Source organism: Cygnus atratus, chromosome 4 (genome assembly GCF_013377495.2).
Source record: "Cygnus atratus isolate AKBS03 ecotype Queensland, Australia chromosome 4, CAtr_DNAZoo_HiC_assembly, whole genome shotgun sequence".
In the NCBI taxonomy this organism is placed as follows: domain Eukaryota; kingdom Metazoa; phylum Chordata; class Aves; order Anseriformes; family Anatidae; genus Cygnus; species Cygnus atratus.
This window is the reverse complement of record NC_066365.1, coordinates 37,366,962-37,386,731: the sequence shown is the minus strand read 5'-3', so window position 1 is coordinate 37,386,731 and position 19,770 is coordinate 37,366,962. Positions and strand designations below refer to the sequence as shown.

General features: G+C 45.3%; 1 protein-coding gene across 1 annotated transcript; it reads right to left on the bottom strand.

Annotated features, from left to right (window-relative positions):
* Positions 1 to 28: 28 nt before the first annotated feature.
* SETD7 (SET domain containing 7, histone lysine methyltransferase) lies at positions 29 to 19,474 on the bottom strand. The gene is made up of 8 exons (XM_035548611.1): positions 19,349 to 19,474; positions 16,132 to 16,261; positions 11,866 to 12,067; positions 10,701 to 10,890; positions 8,949 to 9,030; positions 7,698 to 7,815; positions 7,238 to 7,395; positions 29 to 6,271 (listed from the first exon to the last, which is right to left on the bottom strand). The coding sequence occupies exons 1-8, from the start codon at positions 19,386 to 19,388 to the stop codon at positions 6,091 to 6,093; spliced, it is 1,101 nt and encodes a 366-aa protein (XP_035404504.1). The 5' UTR covers positions 19,389 to 19,474; the 3' UTR covers positions 29 to 6,090.
* Between the last annotated feature and the right edge of the window lie 296 nt (positions 19,475 to 19,770).

Genomic DNA, 19,770 nt, shown 5'->3' with positions numbered 1-19,770 from the left:
CTGACAGAAACAGGCAGGGAGACGGCTGTTCTGTTGAATATTTTAATATCTGCATTGCCTTCGTAGCGCAATTAAAGCGATCTTTAAAATTCACTTATTACAAATGTTTGTCAAGTCTATTTTTTTTTCCCCAGAAACGTTTTTTTTTTTTTCTTGCTTCCTTGCACATACACCCAAACACACTATAAAAACCTCATTCATAACATCAAAGGAAGGGCAATCACCATTCATGTAAACATCTTTCTTAGAGTTATCCATTTTTTAAAAGTCATGAATAAACCTCCAGATGTTCAGTAAGGCTCATAGTTCGAGTACAAATGTCATAAAACACCTATCAAGTACTGTATACAAGTTAAATACTCCGGGGTTAACTGCTAACGCGTGTATAAGCTCACCCCAAGGATTATTCTTTAGCACTTAGTTCTTCAGAACAGAGACACCCAGTAATTATGGGCTAAAGAGTATTAAAATAGCAGAAGGCCCAGCAGAAACTGTTGAGTAACACACAATTTTAGTCTGGATCTTAGCTCAAGAGTTAAGTTCGGTACAGTTACAGTAGGAAAAGGAGGAGGAAATCGCAGAAAGTAGGGATGGGTCCGCTTGTACAACACCACCAAGGGACAAGCTGGGAGGTATGTCCTGAAGATGTGACTGGCCTTGCTATTGCAATGATTTATGACAGCCGTATGTAATGCTGCATAAATACCTTCCCAAATAGCAGAAATGACCATTTGCAATTATAATTTGCAATAGTTTGTTGCATCTCCCCTTTAAAAAAAACTACTTATTGGTAACCAATTACACTTGCATCTTACAAAAAGACATCCTTTTAAATTTGGTTTAGATCTTAGTGGATTTTTTTTTTAATATTCATTCTACCATGAAAATATTTCATACAAACATCATTTTACATACAAATATGTTAAAACTTGTGAAGAGGGTCTTCCCACACTCATGATTTTATGGCTTGAACATTTAATTGCTTTGAACTTTTGTATATATAATTCTCCTGGAAACAAACAGAAAAACAGTAGTTACAGTAGAACTGGCAGAGAAAGAGGGCAGGAGCTTCAATTGCCTGAAGACAGAAGAGCGCCAAGAGGAGGGTCCATTCAACTGATAGTGACCTTAGTGTTCAAAACCTTTGATCTGGGGCAAGTAAACATGCACTCAATCTTGCACCTTTTTTTTTTTTTTAAATAAAACTAAAAGAAAATTCTTTATAAGACTGCTTAGAAACTCTTCTTCCAAAAATATAGTTCTCGTGTTTCCAGTACACAAAGCAAAAAGAACAAGTTCTCCTAGGGGCACAGGTGAGCATGAAGCCCACGTAGATCCACATGTAAAGCTGCTCCCACGCCTGCACTCCTCACCCAAATACTCTCAGCATATGACAACGTGGTGTAAGCAAGGAGGCGGCGTATAATGCAGCATCCCAGCATATAAGGAGACACTTCAGCAACATTGTTTTCAAAGCAATTTTTTTTTTTTTTAAGTGCTTGGAGGTGAGTTCCTCAGACACCTACAGCTTCAGAAATTCTGTTGTGTGAGAGGAAATCAAAGCAGCAGATAACTAGCTCTGTACAACTCATTACCTCATCACGACTGAAGCATTTTCCAAAGTATTGTCGATTCAAACAAAAGGATAAAAATCAGCGAGGCCTCTGGGACAGAAATGATGCTGTACAGTTCCTGGCACAACCGAAGCGGCGAGCCCTGGTTTCGATCGCAGGAAAGGTGCGAAGGGGACAACCCACCTGCAGACAGGCCCCGCGGTGGCTTAGAGCCAGGGGAGGAAACAGACAAGTGAGGATCTGCACCACTTCTTGGTTTCTTGTACCAGCCATTGGCTACTCTGCTCCTCAAGCACCTAGCAGAGGGTGAGAAATGCTGACAGGTGCTCTCACTTCCACGCCAGCCAAGAATTACAACAGCCCTGAGAAAGAAACTACAGCCACTGCTGACTGTGTGCAACACTAAGAGCTCCGCGTCTGAAAAGGCTCAACTAAAGAGTCGGCTATCAAGTCGCTTCCGAAACAAGCAGCTTTGCAAGGGCACACAACTGGCCTCCCAAGTGGCCAAAACCTGCGCAAGTCACCCATTGCCATGGTTGAGCTGCATCTGGAAAAAAGCAAGGGCCATCCAACAGGTGTTGTCTCAACTGCAGAAAAAGTCAAAGAGCTACCAGAGCTATCACTCTGACAGCTGAAATTCCACGTAGCCATGTACTTCTTTGACTCTTCCATCAGTTAGGACTTCATTTCTGTAGGATAAGGTGGCTTTTTTTTTTTCTAACTAGTAGCAAAAAAATTGAAAAAAAGCCTTTTCAGATTTGTGAAGGAAAATTAGGTGTTTTAGTAGATCCCAGAGAGTCACATTATAGCAGCAGACTCGGCATGAGATCCTCTTCTCTATGTCTAAGCCCTTTTCTCTCTTACCCAGAGGCAGGACCCAGCAGCAGGTAGCTCTCAGCTGTAACTTCCCATGCTCTCGTCTCCAAAATTAACTGCTTCTCCAGAAAACTAGGCTTCTCTATTCCTGGTGAGAAAACACAGTGCTGCCATAGCAGGAAGATCAATTTAAGCTTTCTTTTCACAGAGACAGTCAACAGCCTTTAACACAGGCTGATACGGGCTCCTCAAAAAGGTGCTCAGCTAACAACCCTCCTATTACACCGAAGCCATTTGCAGTCCTGCAGACCAAGGGTGGAAGTTGGGAACTGACATGTACCTGAAAAAAGCAGCAACTTCAAGTTCTCTCATGTCTTCCCCAAAAGGGGGGGAGATCCAGCTGGCCATCCAGGTTCAGCTCATAGATATCAGCTCTTCTTCCAATTTCTGTTCCAATAGGAAAGGTCTTGGGCCAGCCTCTGAGAAGCAGAGCTTCTTCACTTATTGCATTTTCACAAATAGTCAGCGGCATTCAGCAAACTCAAAAAGATTGCTTGGCAAAATGACTATTTTGTCTGCTCCAAATTAAAATCAAGTTTTGGTGTGGGTCTCATGTTACTACCGATAAGTAGTTTTGCTAAGCTGGTCTTGCTGCCTAGAGAGCCCCAGAAGCTGAGCTGCAAAACACATTGACCAAGTTAAGGCATTACTCGGAGTTACATAGTTAACCTGTGTTTAAACCTGTGGCTGCCAGTGCACACCTCCCAAAAACCTCTGAAGGACCAGCTGAGCTCTGAGCCCTTTCACTATCCAGTGGTAAAAACCATCCCAACTGTCTCCGCCCTAACAGACCACAAAGAGAAACAAAACACAGAAGAATTAAAAGGCTTGGTCCTGAGTCAAGCCAAAGCAGCTTCATAACCACAACTTTTATAGAAGGTTGGTCACTGAAAAAGGGATCGATAGGAGGGCCAGTAGATTTTAACAGAGCAGAGAAAAAAGGACAGTAGAGCTAACACAGACAAACGCTGCAGCAAACTATCAGGCTACAAATACACGCAAGAGCATCTGCTTGACTGTCACCAAATTAGTGGCTTTTGAGAACACACTGAGGACACCTGAGTGCCTTTTTTCTAGGAATTCCCTATTTTAGGATGCAATCACCAAACTCGATGTGCAAAGAACACCCCATCTTCTACTTCTCTCTAAAATCACACAATATGAAGACAGACAGATCTATTAAAATTAGCAAGTCTACATGAAGAGAAGATAGCAGAGGAATCAGAGCCCGATCAGGAATGCAGCCAGAGGAGCTTGAGAGATTGGAACACTTTAAGCACAGTTCTCTAGCCGACACGAAGAGGTGAGCAGCCTAAAGGAGGTTGTTGAGAAGGAAAGCAGGTTAATGCAGAAGGAGTTACTGCCCAATCAGCTGCATTCAGCCACGCATCTTCCCTCTCCTCTTCCTTGCACTTAAACACGAGCCTAACTTTGTAAATGTTGTAAAACGGTTGTGGAATAATAATCCACAAGACACACACAACAGCTTCCTGCCAGAGAGACATGCCTTTCTGCAAATGGCTGAAACAGCCATGACCTAAAATAACAACCTGCGGGCAGGCAGAGAAAGATCAAAACACACACATTTCCTTCTGAGGTTGATCTGCTGAAGCTGTGCTGCCAGTTGGCTTTTGACAAGTCTCCCTCACCTGGAGGCCCAGTCCTGTCTCCCTGCACACTGGGCCGAGTCCCCGAGGCGTCACCTCTGTCAACCACCTGCCTTGGACCAGAAGTGGAGCTGTGGCACGAGTCTCCAGCGTGAGAAGACGGGCTGTGTCAAAGCTCACTCAGATCACTGCTGGAAGAGAGTCAAAGAGCCCCAAGCCTAGCTGGCCCCCAGCACACGTACAGAGTCGCTTTTGTGCGAGCTTAAACGGTAAAGTGCTGAAAAAGCTTTGTGATCAGTCAGAGGAACTAAGCAGAGCCCCACGCCAGGTAAGGGCAGCCCTTACAATTCCTAACTTTGTACACGTACCAAAGCAAAGATCCTCAGGCCGCACAAATCAGCAGCCTCCTCCTTCCACCTCTAGGTACCAGCCCAACGTGCTCCCCACATCCAGCTCCCTTGACAGCCAGACACCTCCAACTGTTCAAGCAACCAACCTAATGTGTTGCAATAGAAAGGTAGGTCTTATTTCCAAATCGCTTATGTTACATATATACAAACAGTTTTAACTACAAACATTTAAAGAACGTGTTGCAAATGCATCTGAGTTGTTCCTAAGCTGCTAAACCCGAAAGAGAGTGTCATAGACCCAAAGGGGCTCCAGTATCCAGACTGAGATGATACATTATTTCTCTCTTCTACAGCATTAGGCAAGACCAGTACAGTATCCAGAAAAATGAACAACTCTCCTATCCCTGAAAAAACCCAGAACACAACCCTGCAGATGAATATTCACATGCCCCCACTGTTGGCTGTAACAAAGCTATGGATTGACTGCTGTTTCTAAATATGAGCAGTGAGTGATGTTTTTACATTCACTGTTTGTCTTCCAAAAACAATCTTCTCTTTTATTTAAATCTTATTTTGACATCTCATACTGTATTAATTCACTGTGTCTTAAACTAGTACTGCTAAAAGACTGCTAGAAGGCTATATTCTTTGTCAGCTGAACACATACAAAAGATACAGCGCTCCGTAACCAAGTACTACAGCCTGCCCTCAAACACATGCACTTCCTTTAAGAGAATCCAGGTGAGACGCAAGCGTCTCACTGCTAGAATTTCTGCCTCGAGAACTGGCCACTTTAACTGGTGAAATACATACACCAACTCACGGGCACTAATGCAGTTCATGTGTCTGCCTTCCAGAACACGTACTTCTAAAAGTCCTACAAAAAGTAAATCTGTTTTCTCCTTTCAGAAAATCTTCATGCAAACAACAGCTTCATTTGCGTGTCATAATCATAAATTAAATAAAATAAGCCAGCCATAAAGGCTAGATAAATATTAGGTTTGGACATGTTGCTATACTATTTAGAGAGCCACAGAGACCAACACACAGCACTCTCACATACACACACAAGCCTTTCCACTAGTTAGAAAGGATTTTCTCCTGCAAAAGAGGATTTGTAGAAAGAACAACGTTCAGACAAGAGGAAAGGGGAGTTAAAACCCAGCCTCCTATATGCTAATAAACTGCTCTATTGCAAGATTCAGATCAAAGGTTTAAAAAGGCAAAATTATGCTACTATTAGAGAATATCAAAATATTACTGTTATCATCACAAGTGGCATATATGCAAAATGCAGTTGCACAATAATGCCTAGGCAGATAGAGAGCAACACTAAGTCTGCCGACTAAAAGTGAACGATATACCCATTTTAGTTTTCTGTCTAGTCTTTTGGCATCTTTGCATATGGTGCAAAAGCAGAAGCTACCAAAGAATATCACGTCTTGTATAGAATATTAAATAATTTCTCCAGATAAGACTGGTGCAACGCTAGCTAATTTTAAATCTGCTATGAGTAACACAGTCAAACCTAGTTAGTATGCAAGAAACTTATCTCTTAACACAGAATGCAAAGTTATGATGCAACAGCATGAACAATCCCTGGTTGTCCAGTTTTCAGTAGAAAGGTAGTGCATAGATCCAAGTTTCTATTTGAGTTTGCTGAACTGAGGAGGAGCTCCTGCTTCACTTTTGCTGGGCAGCCTGGAAAGCTTTCAGTTCCAGCTGGTACCACTCGGGTGCTTCTGGCCCGTTCTGCCCCACAGGGTTGTGATCGTATCCGTAAGCCACTGTTAACTCTTCATCCTTCTCCACAGCCCTGATGGTACGGATACACTTGATTGGCCCAAAACGGGGGTGAACAAACCTAGACAGAGAACAAACACTTTCGCTAGGCTCAGTGGTCAATTCACAGACTCGGTTAGCCCCTTTCACAAATGCTTCCAGCAGTCACTCGCCGTTGAGTGTAATGTCACGTACTCTGATGTTAGATGAGCAGATTTCTTTAAGTCAACCTTATAAAGGCTTCAGTAATGAGGGCACATATATATTAAAACAGCTTTGCATAGCTCTATTGCTTGAAGTTTTCCAACAGTCCAAACACTGCTCGTTTGTAATAAATTAAAAGTTGATCACTGCCACATGCCTTGGGCTTGCAGTGGTAAACAGCTGGGTGACTGGAAAACGCTGCAGATTATGTGAGACCAGAGAGCAGGGAAAAAATGCTCATCTTAATCTCCCCAGTAAAGGTTACCTGCCAATTATAATACACCTCTGTGAATCATTTCCCAGGGCCCAACAGTAAAGGAAACCAACTTATTTAATAAAGGAAAACTGTTTTCTACTTATGCACCCACAGGTCTGTCCATTCACATGTTGGTACAAAAGCATTTATATCCTTGAGCATATGCATGTATCAGAAGTTTCCTAGTGCTCTGCACCAACTCTAAAGCAGCAAGATGCTTTATTCTTTTGTGTTTCAGACAAGACAGCAGCATTTGATGGTGCTGGTCAAGCTTCCGTAGTTCAGCAAATATGGTTCAGTCCGAGCCTGACTAGGACTGAGAGAGCAGTGCTTATGCATGTTAGAACCAACAGGCAGCTCCCAAAATTCATGACAAAGGCAGTACAGTTGCAAACTTGAATTTACCCCATGGGGTTAGTTTGAAAAGACATCATGCATCCACAGTGCCAACTCAGCAGGAGAGCATGAACTTGAGCACCGGGACCCATTACTCCCAGCCCCACAGCTGCCCTGAAGCACCCTACAAACCCAGACTGCAGGCTGCAGCACAGCCTTGCGCCTTCTGCTTCAAAACAGATGACTACTTACGGGTCATAGATGCAGTTAGGAGTGAAAGAATGGTTGGCCTTATGCCCCAGCGAGGCACAGTACTTGGCGGCATGGTTGTAGGGCTCTGGCACGTCTATGACTGTCTCGTCGTCCAGGGATATTGTATTTCCATTGAGGGCCCAGTCTCTGCTGTCTACCTAGTTTGCAAGGCAAAAATCCAGTGTGTGTGTGGGGAGGGGTCAACTTTGCCAGCAGTTTGAAAGCAAACATGTTCAAATATATACAACTAAAGCTTTTCCTGTGTATAAGGGTTTTTTTGGTGGTGATTTCTTTTTTTTTTTTTTTTTTTTTTTAAGTAAACACAGTTGAACATTCACTTTTTCTTTCAATTAAATTCCATCATATTAAAACTTAAGGGTGGGGAGGGGGTGGGTGTAAAATCCTACAGTAAGATTTCAGAAGAAGCAATGAAAATTCAGACTGACTTTCTCTCCTTTACCTCCTGGTGTGTAATTCGCACTCCGTTGTAAAAGGACATAACTGTACTAGCTTCTGCTGCTATTTTTGAAAATAATCCTTCTCCAGCACTGGAAATGAGAGAGACATCAACATACACCCTAAAAGGGAAAAACAACATGAATTAGTGATTGCGTAAAGTTTTCATTTTCAAGAAGCATCATCACAACACTACTGGCATAAAGGCTAAGAACTCAATATAATAAGAAAACTAATAATTCTTAACCTCTGAATGCAATCCCTTTACCTTCCTCTCTTCCATACACTCTCTCTATGTTGGCAAAATAGAGATTTCGTGGGAAGCAGGGACAGTTTTTATTTATTAGTCTGAAAACTACTTTTTTGAAACTGCATTGGCAGTTTATTACTACTCATTTAGGGCTTTACCTCAGGAACATCAGAACCCCAGAGGTCCTGACTAAGCCGAGGTTGATGGTGTGCCCATGCACAGATCAGTATTCTACTGAGGAAGACTTTTCAAGGTGGAATCCCTGTATCTTCAAATACCTGACCCAAACAAATGCCAGCATTTTACTGATCACTTGTTTAGGTATTTTGGAGCATCAGAAAACGACTACAGCTGATGCTCCTACACAGCAAGGCCCGTGAATCCTAGGTAAAAAGTAAATTATGCGATATACTGTGTACTAGCCACAGAAGAAGTAAAGGAGTGTCACCAACTGACTGGCATGAGACAATCTGCTGAGGAACATGTCCTATGAGGAATATGTGCTGTAACGTTACACGACTGTTAGAGGAATCCCTCCAGCTTGATGATTTACTCTTGGTGCTTTGCAGCGTCTGTAGGGAGGGGAGCAAACTTTGTGCAACGCATGCAGCGAGACACACTGAGCGCAGCACACAGCAACCTGAAGCTAGTTATGTATCTAGAGTGTCAACAGTGTACTTTATTGTTCAGAACGTCACAGATGTGGGCTGTTAGTGGAGTCCAAGTACTGTACTGAGCATGCACTTGAAATGCTAAAGAGATCCTACTTTAACCTGTTAAAACACACGGCTGCGTTCTATCCACTGGAGTGCAACTTTATTGTGTAAATCAAAGGAATTCAATCAAGTCACATGTTTACTGATGTGTAATAATGGATTCCACATAAAACCTTAAACAATTTTTATTTTAAATGAGGAAAGGCTTCTTGCAAAATCAGGGCCTAAATATGTAACAGCAAAGAAGTATTGACACTATCAAAAGTGGTCAGAAGAAACAAAAGCCTACCTCTCTGACTCATAAGGATCAGGAAGAAGTGCATTTGTAGAAATGCAGGATGAAGTAGATTTGTCAAAACTGTACACTGGGCCTAGAAAGAGAAATCAAAAGAAATAAACTAATGGGCAATATTCAAAGCATGCAACCTTAAATGCAATCGCCATTAAAAAATTAAATGTTAATGTCTGCAAGAAATGTTATGCTTCAAAAAAAAAGGTATTATATAGAACTGCACTTATAAAAGGACTTCAGTGAGATTACATTTCTTGATTACCTTCTCCCCCTCAACATGCCAGAGTAGCAGCATATTAATCACAAAAAGAGGATGCATCTTCTTTAAACTACCAAGTTTTAAAGGTCTGGACAGTCTTTCAAAACTGACCCTTCCAGAGTCTTTCATTAAAATGTAAAAGAAAATTTAAAAAGGATATACTAAATAAATAACACATTAAGTCTGAAAAAAATGCTGGACTATTTCATATATGAAATGTTTTCTAGCTCAAAACCAGAATAGACTTCAGCCAGAAGATAATGTTCAGTAATCACAAAGTACATTTGCTACAGTCATTTGTTTCCTGCCATTAATAAGCAACTCAGTGGTACAGCTCTAATTATACCCTTACATCCCTCTCCAATCAGCTATTGTGCCAGAGGACTATCTGGGAGATAGGTTAAGATGCAGGTGGAAATAAGAAGGAGAAAAACAACCCGGAATACTAAAGATTGATAAAAGACCATTGTCCACGGTATCCAAGTTCTAAAAACAGATCTGATCTGGCTGAAGGCAGCTTCATACAGAGTGCAACCGAATCCTATTTACCAAGCACAACTGTGCCCTCTCAATTTGTTTTTAGGTTAAAATTTGATTTGCTATCACATCTGAGAGGTTGTGATAAGAAAATAAAAGGTCACAGGCATTCCCTCACTTGCCATCCTCTTTTCAATGAGTTTTATTCCATATTGAGGGAGACGATCTTCGGTGGCAGAACAGTCGGTATTACAGCATGGTTCTTGTTTACATTCATGGCCCTGTCCACAGCTTAGCTCTCTCACCCCCAAAACATGACTTATACCTGAGAGCAACAAAACCACCCCAGAACTACAGCCCCAACTCACCACCGCCCCGCAGAAGGAGCATGGCGTGGGCACAGGCACCAGCTTGACCCTAACCTTTTTATAGCCTCTCTGTGTCAGCAGGACCAGGCAGACTGAAGGGTGCTGGTGAGTCAGGTTGTTATACAACTGCTGAATCTAGTTCACTAATTCCACTCCCCGCGTCCTTTCAGCACAATAACACAGACAACAAAACACCCACAGCAGTAATACTCACTTGCACTAACTTGATAGAGCTACAACCAAACCACAACCTCCGTTCTCCACTCCCAATTATTTTACTAACGAGACAAAGCTGGCAGCTGTGCCAGCATTAACACCATTAAGCAGGTTTTCACGCTGACCCAGATGGCAACGGTGAGCTCGACAAGCAGGACTGTGCCCCTGAGCCTGCCAGAGAAGGGTTACGAAATGCAATTCAGCAGCACCACCACATGGGTCACTTCCCATTTGTTTGCAGAGCAAACAAATCTCTCCCCACGCTCATGCTCTTCTGTCCAACTTTATAGTTTAGAAAGAGGGCTTCTCACTAACACGCCTACTCTCTCATCACAGCCAGCACTGGTTAATACTACAGAGGCCAAGCCATCTGCAGCAAATAGCTGCAATACAAGGAAGAACACAAGTTTCTGTGTTAGCTGAACTTACTGCCTGGTACTACTTCAAATTGAGGTTTCCCATCCTCTACAGATGTCAGAGTTGCCAGTTTTGCTTCTATCATTTCCCCATCTATGAACCTTCCAGAATATGCAGTCTTTCCATCAGGATAGACGTAGGCTATTTTCTCTCCAGTCATCTCTCCTTCTTCATTCACCTCTCCCACAAGGCTGCCTCCATCCTGAAAGCATGGACAAAAAAGAAAAGGCAGAGTATTTAGTTATTTTTCCTGACTTTTTAAAGAAGCAACCTAAACGAACTACAGTAAGTTCAGATGTGAGTTTGTGAAAAGGAGTAAGAAAGAGTGACACGAAGAAGCTGGATAAAGTCTAATTCCAGTCAGGACAAAATCGATGCAAGAAATGAACTTGGTCCTCCGTGTAGTATGACGCAGCCAAAACCCAAAGTCTTTCCTTCTGCGTGACAGAAGTCCTGAGCTCCGATTCACAAAAATTCGACACGAATAGTCTGTGAACCAAGGCCCAAGTTAACACACACACACAGAAAAAACACACCTATAAAACCAGTACTACCATTTTTGCCCTAATTAGCATGGTTATAAGATCATATCAAAAAATTCTCCAGGGTTTTCCAGAGGAATATCTTCGTTTTATCACAAATCAGGAAGACCTAACCTTGGCTGGGTTAATGACCAAAGCACTTGCACACCCCCCATTCAGAGGCACAATTCTCACACCAGTTCCACCTCATCTCTTGGGCCAAGGCAAGACGCCACAACATAACCTGCAAAAGCAGACAAGGTCTCCTCTCCCTGCTAAACAGGAGCAATAGCTTGCATGGCTCCCATGCTCTTCATCTGCAGTCAGCACTACAAAGTGGCAGAATTGCTGGCCCAGCCTTCCTGAGGAGATGCGTGGAAACGCACTTCTAAGGGGCTGGGTTCCCAGGAACATGAAAATGATAAAGGCGTCTCGCAGCCTTACTGTATCCTGTCTGCTGAGCAAACATTCTGCACTGAAAAGGTTTGACTGTGTCTCAGATTATCCAAAACCAGAATGCACAAAGCTTCCACCCAGATTTTTGTGTGCTGACCTTTGGATAGCTGGCTCTTGGTGGATATTTGTTTCAGCTGTGGAAAAAAGAGGGGTGCATAAAGGTACCATTCTGCAATAAATAAGCAGGAGGTCAGGCTTACCGGGTAATATATCCAACAAACTCCATGTCGAATGTTGTCCTTATACTGCCCTTTGAATATCAGTCGCCCGTCACTGTCATACTCCTGGGCTGGCCCATTCAGCTCTCCGTCCACATACGTGCCATGAAGGACCACTCCATCCTCGTAAGTGTAGATTCCCTGGCCTTGCAAGGCATCATCAACGTAGTACCCTTCCAGGGTGCTGGTAAGAAGAGAAAGAAAACAGCAATGGAAGACTATTCTCCTCTCCAAGAAGTGAATCCAACGCCTTGACAGGAAGCATGACGCAGCCCTGCGTCTGACGCTGTCCTTTCACCAGGGTGCAGTGTGTGTACACAGAACTCTTCACCTGAATTACACTGCGGAGCTGCTTCTTTAACAGGCTGAGGTAGCAAATTAAAGCAGTGAACAGACTGCTCATGGTCGCAGAAATTACTGCTACAGAAAGCTGCCCTCACCTTAGGTTTCTCTACCTCCAGCGTTTGGATCTTTGGTGACATCTCTGGTAAGATGAAATGGCACTGCCACACGGGCGGGCAGCAACAGGGCACAAACTGCAGCCTGCTCCCGACCCAAAGCTAGCTCCCTAGCAATACGCTTAGCAGCAGCCTGTGCTGGGCTTGCTAAAAGCACTGTCATTTTTCCATGCACTTCTATTAAAGCGGAGCACAGCCTGTCAAACAGAACTAACGCCGCACTTTGATTCGAACAGAGACACGCTGATTTCACTTTGGTTTTGTCTTGCAAACCCTTTAGAAGGGATGCAGTAATACTCTTGTGTTCTGCCTTGTTGTCTTGCTTAAAAAGGCTGCTGGCGGAAACTACAAAGAACGAAAGCATAACTGAGTATTCTCTCCTTTACAGGTACTCCTTTGTCAGGTTTGAGCTGGTGTAAGGAAATACAAACTGCTTAGCTTTTACCCCAGCACGTTTAGCTAACAGCCAGCTGCAGTACACATACTTTCCTTGCATAATTCCGTTTCTGATGCAGGCATCTATAGCATAAGCCCAAAGTTTGCCTGGGAGCACAAGACTCTACACGTCCTGCAAAACATTTTCAAGAGCTGGGGAAGGAATGTTTTCTCAGAAGTAACTTCCTAGTTTCTAAAACCTCACTCTTAGTTTTCACATAATTTTGGCAATCTGGTTGAGGTTTCCATGGGAACGTACACGACAATAAAGGAATGCACGTTACTCGTGTTAGACACTGTTTAGAAACAAGAGTTCAGGTTTGGTTTTATGCAGCTGTCTTCACAGCAACGCCGTTCCAGACAGCTCCCTTCCCCATGCTGCACGCCGTCCCACAGCAATCAACACAAACCAGACGCAGAGGGGGACGGGGCAGGAAAGCTGTTTTACTTTTCAGTTGGATGAATTTCTTGATGCTGGTTGCTACAGATGTGTGCAGACAGCTCCTGCAGCAGAGCACGGGGAAGGAGCGGAGCAGATGAGAACCACCAGAAATCGGTGCGCTTATCTGACTACAAACGACACCGCTTTCTCCTCTCGTTTATCACGGGTCACCAGGTTTGAAATACACCGTAGCTGGCAACACACATGGAGTCCACATTTCAGGTTATTCTTTCAAAGAAGTCACTCCCAGTTTACATAATGAAACAAAACAAAACAACCTTCTTGTTAGCTTTAATCGCGTTAGTTGAAGTTAAACTATTAAATTACAACAGTTCTTCAGCACTGCAAAAGAAAATACATTATCTTTGACTGTAACTCAAATCTTAGGCTGCCAAGCCTAGCGTGGATCTAGAATATCCACTACCTAGAGAATAAACCTGTGATAAATGTTGGGGGGGACACACAATGCACTATGCTTCCAGGTACTGAGTTACATCAGCAGACCCTGACCCATTTACCCACCTTTCCTTACATATGGCAATGTTGAAAACTTTCTTAAAAATAACACCTCTCTCTATTGCTATCCAGGAGCTGTTACTTTACCAGAGCTTCCAGTTAATAGAGAACAGCAGCTGCAGCTCAGTGTGAAGCACAACTCTCACACTCACAGTTACTGTGCAAAGTGTTTTGTAAAGGGCCCTCCAGCAAGCGCAAGCACCAGTGAAAGCTCAAGTATGAGATCCAAAAGAGGGACTGTGCCAGAGGTGAAACTTCTCTCTGAAACAATACGTTGGGTTTTGTTGGGTTTTTTGAAGGGGGAGAAAGAAAACAACTGATACTTCAGTCCAGGTTTTCACTCCCTTAAACAATCAACAGGAAGAAAATCACTACTCTGAAAAAAAAAAAAAGGGAGACATTTTAACTGAGGCAAACAAGGTGAACAGGCAGCTAACACTATTTCCCAACACTTGACAAATGAAAACACTTAATTCTTGCCATTCCGGCGTCTGACAGGACTCGGCCATTCCCAAACAACAGACCTACTGCAGTCAGCTCTCAGCCTTTACCGGCAGGCTCGTGACGGGAATAACCCATAGTGGAAACAGACCCAGGCAACGTGAAACCAACTGACTTACTGCACTGAAGTACACAAGACCGCAGGGCAGAGACGTTCTGAGAAATTTTTGGAATTCACTTCTCTTCATAAGACTTCTTCACAAACACTCAGCCCTGCTTACGGCACAGTTAATGGAAACAGCACATCCTGCTTTGTGCCAAATCATTCCTCCTTCAACATACCTGAGCCATCCACTCCTGAGAGCACCTTACTACTCTCACTATGTGGGCAGAGCTAGGTAAACTGCAATGCCTTTACTAACAGCAGCGACTGCTTTAGCTACATTAAAATAAACATAGGCCAGTTTATAAAAATATCCCATTTTCCAAAACCATATTACAGACTATTTTTGTGTATTTTCATTTTGTTAGTTCCTGAAGTCATACAGTAGCCAACTGTTCCATTTTTTTTTTTTAAGGGTTATGTAAATGAAAAAAAAGAAAGAATTGGCAACACTGAAGAGGTACAGAAAAGGCTCAGCACAGGCAGCAGCCTGAGTTTTCCCACAGAGCACTGCCTGTACCCTGGATTACTTGGAGGAGCAGCTCTACAAACAAAATAGTGGGTCAGTTTCTCTAACTGTACAATCAGCGACTGCTCTGCTGAGATCATCAACAAGCACAGAAGCGTTATGTACATGTGTCCATAGAGATGTTGTCTGCCAACTTAAAAAAAAAAACACGCTGTTTTACAGAGGTCAGCTGCTGGGCAGTAGTGATTTTCAGCTACTTGCACAAGATTTAATAAGCCCATTACCAACAACAGTGGGGATTTTTCTTCATCCAGGCTTGGAGGCCTGATCAGTTCCTGCATAACTGAATAAAAATATTATCCTTCTCATGAAAAAAAACCACCATCTCCTGTATGAAGCAACTGCAAAGGCAAATACAGACAAGGAGCTGACTCACTGAGCCAGCACAATACCTCCGCTCCTGCTCAGAAGTTCGCTGAGCAGGGGGAGAGCAGACCCGGCACGACTGTCAGTTTAACAGCTGCTATTCATAGTGCCACCGACAGCTGCAAAACCACGAAGAATCGTGTCATTTTATACATCTGCTGCTCCTTTGGAGGAAGTTCTGAGCAACTGCAGGGAGAAACGCTGCCGGTGGGGGAAGACACACAAGGTGTTCATAATGAAGACTTAAGAAAACACACGCACAGGCACAGACTAGCCCGATTTCACTGCCACGATTCCCAGTGAAGAGACCGTGGAAGTTATAGGGGCTTTTCTGAAAACAAATCAGGCCACAGCTTTGCAACATGCAAAAGATTAGGTAGAGCTGAGAACACAACTATGGTTAACTCAGTCCCTTTAACCACTAAACAATTTCGAAGAACGGTCCTACACCTATATGTAGGTCTGGCACAGGGAGCTCCAAGTCCAACTGCGGTCTCTGTGCAGGGCTACGAGGCAAACAAAGAAACCCACTTGTACTTATGGACTTGAACTGCGCAGCCCAAGTAGCTGCCAGAATGATTTTTCAATAGCTTTGAGCACATCCCAGTTCTTAAGGTCTCTAATTAGTTCACAGCTTTACAGCACTCAGACCGCTCACAAGGCTGCTCTCTCCCACCGGGAAACAACTCCGGGCTTCACGTTACGTACACAGCTCCAGGCCCACAGAGGCACCCTGTCAGCACTGTGGATACTGCAGCAGAAGAGGAAACTTTACAACTATGGTTTTTAAATGAGAAAGCTCGTTTAGAAACTCTGAAGCATATGAAGAATATAGATTAGTTTCACAGCACGGTAAGCAGGAAGCAGAATACAGAAGAAAATCAGAGTCGGTGTCTACCTTCCATCAAAAAAGAAGAACTTGCCACGGCCATTCTTTTCTCCATGCACAAAGTTTCCCTCAAATCTGTCTGTCGATGAATAGGTGACTGTACAGAATCCATGTGGCAGCCCATCATCATCTAGATGCCCTGAAATAAAATCCAGACAAAGAACAAAGAAACACATTAAACTTGATAGACATTTTCAATTCTGTTCTGATTGTGTACATGCTTGAAATATTGTAGCTCCCTAGTATAAAACTGTAATCCTCATCAAACCATTTCTGTTAGGAAAAATGTTCAGAGATTCGGTACAGCCAAATCTGTTATCTCGCAGCACACTACACTTAAAAGAAAAAATAAAAAGGGTTAGGATACAAGAAAACAGATGAGAAACACGAGAGAGGAAAAGCAGCAGCAAAAATAGGAATTTTTCTAAATGAAATAAGGTTCATACTACTGTAACTCGTCTTAATATATGGTTTCAAAATATAATATTTTTTTATCTAAAACGTGTATTTCCTGTGAGAACAGAATAGATTTACACTTCAATCCACTGAGCAAGGCAAGTGTTTGTTTTTTTTTTAAACGATAAATACATATCTTACAACAATGTGGGTGTGCCACCTCATAGCTATATCTGCAGGAATTTAAAGAAATAAAAGCATGTAATCTTCACAATACTACGCACTCACAATATGTCAGTCAATTTGCTATTTCATTTTTCAAATGCTGCTTTCCAAAGCCTTTCTGACGTGTTCAGGCTACGTTCCCCCCTTCTCTTTCCTGGCCGTATCGGTTTTCCCCATTACAGCTGTTGCACATGGGGACAGCAGATGGGTGGCACACTTAGACCCTCATCGGCACGGGTTTGTATTTTGCAGAATACAAGTGGCCAGCTCGGATTAAGTCAGAGCAGAATAAAGCTCATATTGCAGCTCTTGCTGCTTCTTCAAAGCCAAAGGAAAATGAAAGAGGAGTGGTTTAAGGATGGCTGATTTCTGCTTTACCTGTGCGAACTGGAGTCCTTAGCACTCACTGCGTTAGCAGAACGCTGCTCTGACTGCAGAACAAAGATGCTTAAGCTCAGCAGGGCTGCTTTCAACACAGCGACGCACCACGTGCGGGTGGAACAAGCTTCCATTGTGACATTTTAGCAGGTATAAATTTTGAACGAAAACTGACAAATAAATGAAAGTTTGCTTATACTTGTGCTCTTTCATATTTCTAAATAAAAACTGACCTCTGATGCACCTCAGTTTCTTGGTGATGTGTACAAAGCCTATTAAAGATGAGAGACAGCACACGCATCCCCTTCTACAGGCTTTAGGTCAAGCTCTCACTGTACCAAATTTCCCTAAAACTGGGAAGGTTCAGCACAGACAGGAAAGCAGAAACAAACCCCAGTGTGATCAGGAGTAATTACAGCCCAGGCTGATGGAGGCATCAAGAGGTGCTTCCGTAATATCAGACCTGGAGTCCCATGCCCAGAGAGAAAACACTGAGGGCTGAGAGTGGTGGGCTAAGTGAACCACCTGCGTGGCATCAGAAGTCCCTGTGTTCATGCCCTGGCTGCAGCAGCTCCACAGGTTCTGCAGGGACAAAGGCATCCAGAGGATGCACACATGGCCACACGTTCTTCCCACATCACCACGGGCTGCTACATCCCAGAGATGCTTCACAGCCCCTCAGGGACATCACTGACAGGGCACGGTAAGGATGTGGGGCAGCATCTGGTCAGGAAGTCCTCTCACACGAACTGCTTTAGCCTTTTAACACCAGAACGACTCTCAGAGCTCTGCAGGCTGGCTCAGATCACTAATTCGGCAGAAAACCTTTCCCTACACCCCTGAGTCGGCCCGAGCTGGCCTGATGGTGCTCGCCCAGCTGCAGCAGGGCCCCACCTCGGCTGCCTGGCAGAGCCTGGCTTGGCCCTTACACAGAGGTCCCACCGCGAGCTACTTTGGGACGAGTTCACAGAGGTTTGAAGAGTTAATAACCCCCTCACGAGCTGCTTGGTGTCCGAGCCGGGAGGAGTGAAGAGAGAGAGAGCGGCAGCAGCTAAAGCCAAGGCGCATCAGTGAGGGCCTCCCGTGGCGCTGTAAGGCAGGGAAGGCAGCGCGCTGCCCTCCGCAAGCAGAAGGAAGGGAAGGGTCACGCTTCCCTCCAGCCAGCCAGGGCACCCTATTTTGGGAAACAGGTAAGTTTCAGAATTTATATCAATGTAGTTAAAAGATCAGTGACGTTTCTCATGTGGATACTTTTTGTAGAAAAAAGAGAACCATGTAAACATTCAGAGCTTTAAAGGCTGGATTCATCGCGTATCCGTATGGGAAGGGTACACTGATGTAACTTAAAAACAACCTCAAACAATGCACTACCAGCCCTTCCCCTACTTCAGGAGCAAGGCTTTTACAAAACACTTGGATAAAAAACCCACGCCGGCAGGACTGGCACGTTACGCTGCTACAGAGCCGCACAAAGCACCTGGCAACTTTGCTGTCAGCGCCCATCCAGGTCGGTCAGGATGCTGCTGGCACGCAGCGACACCGGGGCTGCCAAGCTCGGCACAGCACGCAGGGCACGGCTCGGGCACGGCGGGACCCGACTGTCCCGGGGATTTAAGGGTGAGCTGGGAGGGAACGGCCTGTATGGAGGGTCTGAACCTCTGCCACAGTGCAAAGAACGAGATTCTCCTGGTACGTTTGAGATTGTCTTCACTGGGGGGGGGGGGGGGGGGGGGAATGCCACTCCCAACAGATCGAGAGATATTTGGCGTCTCTTTGTCAACGGGAAAAGAATCAGAAAATGAAGTTTCGCTACACGGATGCAGCTTTTACCGCATGGCTGAGGCCCTGGGCTCCACATCTCTTCTACATTAAGTCAGGGGGAAAATAAACCCTCGATGCTCCAGCGGGCGCGGCGCCGGCCGCCTCCCTCCCTCCCTCCCCTGCCCGGGGCGGCCCCGCCGGCTGCCCCCCGTCCCCCGTCCCCTCCCGGGCACCTGGCGAGCAACGAGCCCGGTGCCGGTGCCCCCAGCCCCCCGAGCCCGGTGCCGGTGCCGGTGCCCCGACCCGAGCCCAGCCCGGTGCCGGCCGCCATGTGCTCGGCGGTGGCGTTGCATAAGCCGCCTGCTGTCATGCGGCGCCGGCAGCCCCCGGCACCGCCCGGCCCGCCCCCCCCCGGCCCCGCCGCCGGCCCCGGGCCCCCCCCGCCGAGCGGCGGCCCCGCGGGCACCTTCCACGGTCTCCTCCAGCGTCTCCTCGTCGCTGTCCATGGCGGCGGCGGCGGCTCCGGGCGGGGCGCAGCCGCGGAAACACGGCCGGGCGCGCGCCGCCCCGCCTCTCCCCGCGGGGGCGCGGCCGCCGCCGAAGGGGGCGGGGTCTGGGAGAGCGCGGGGACGCGCGTCGCCAGGCCTGCGGGCGCGCGGCCGCGGCGGGCCGGGCGGGGAACGCGCGCGGGCAGCGGGGAAAGGGAGGAGGAGGGGGGGCCGGGGCCGGGGGCACGCTGGGAAAGAAAGGAACCGAACCGGACCGAACCCAAAACAAACAAACCCAACCAAACCAAACCCAAACCGAACCCCAATCAACCAAACCAAACCCAACCCAACCCAACCCCAAACAAATTGAATCCGAACCCAAACCAAACCCAAAACAAAC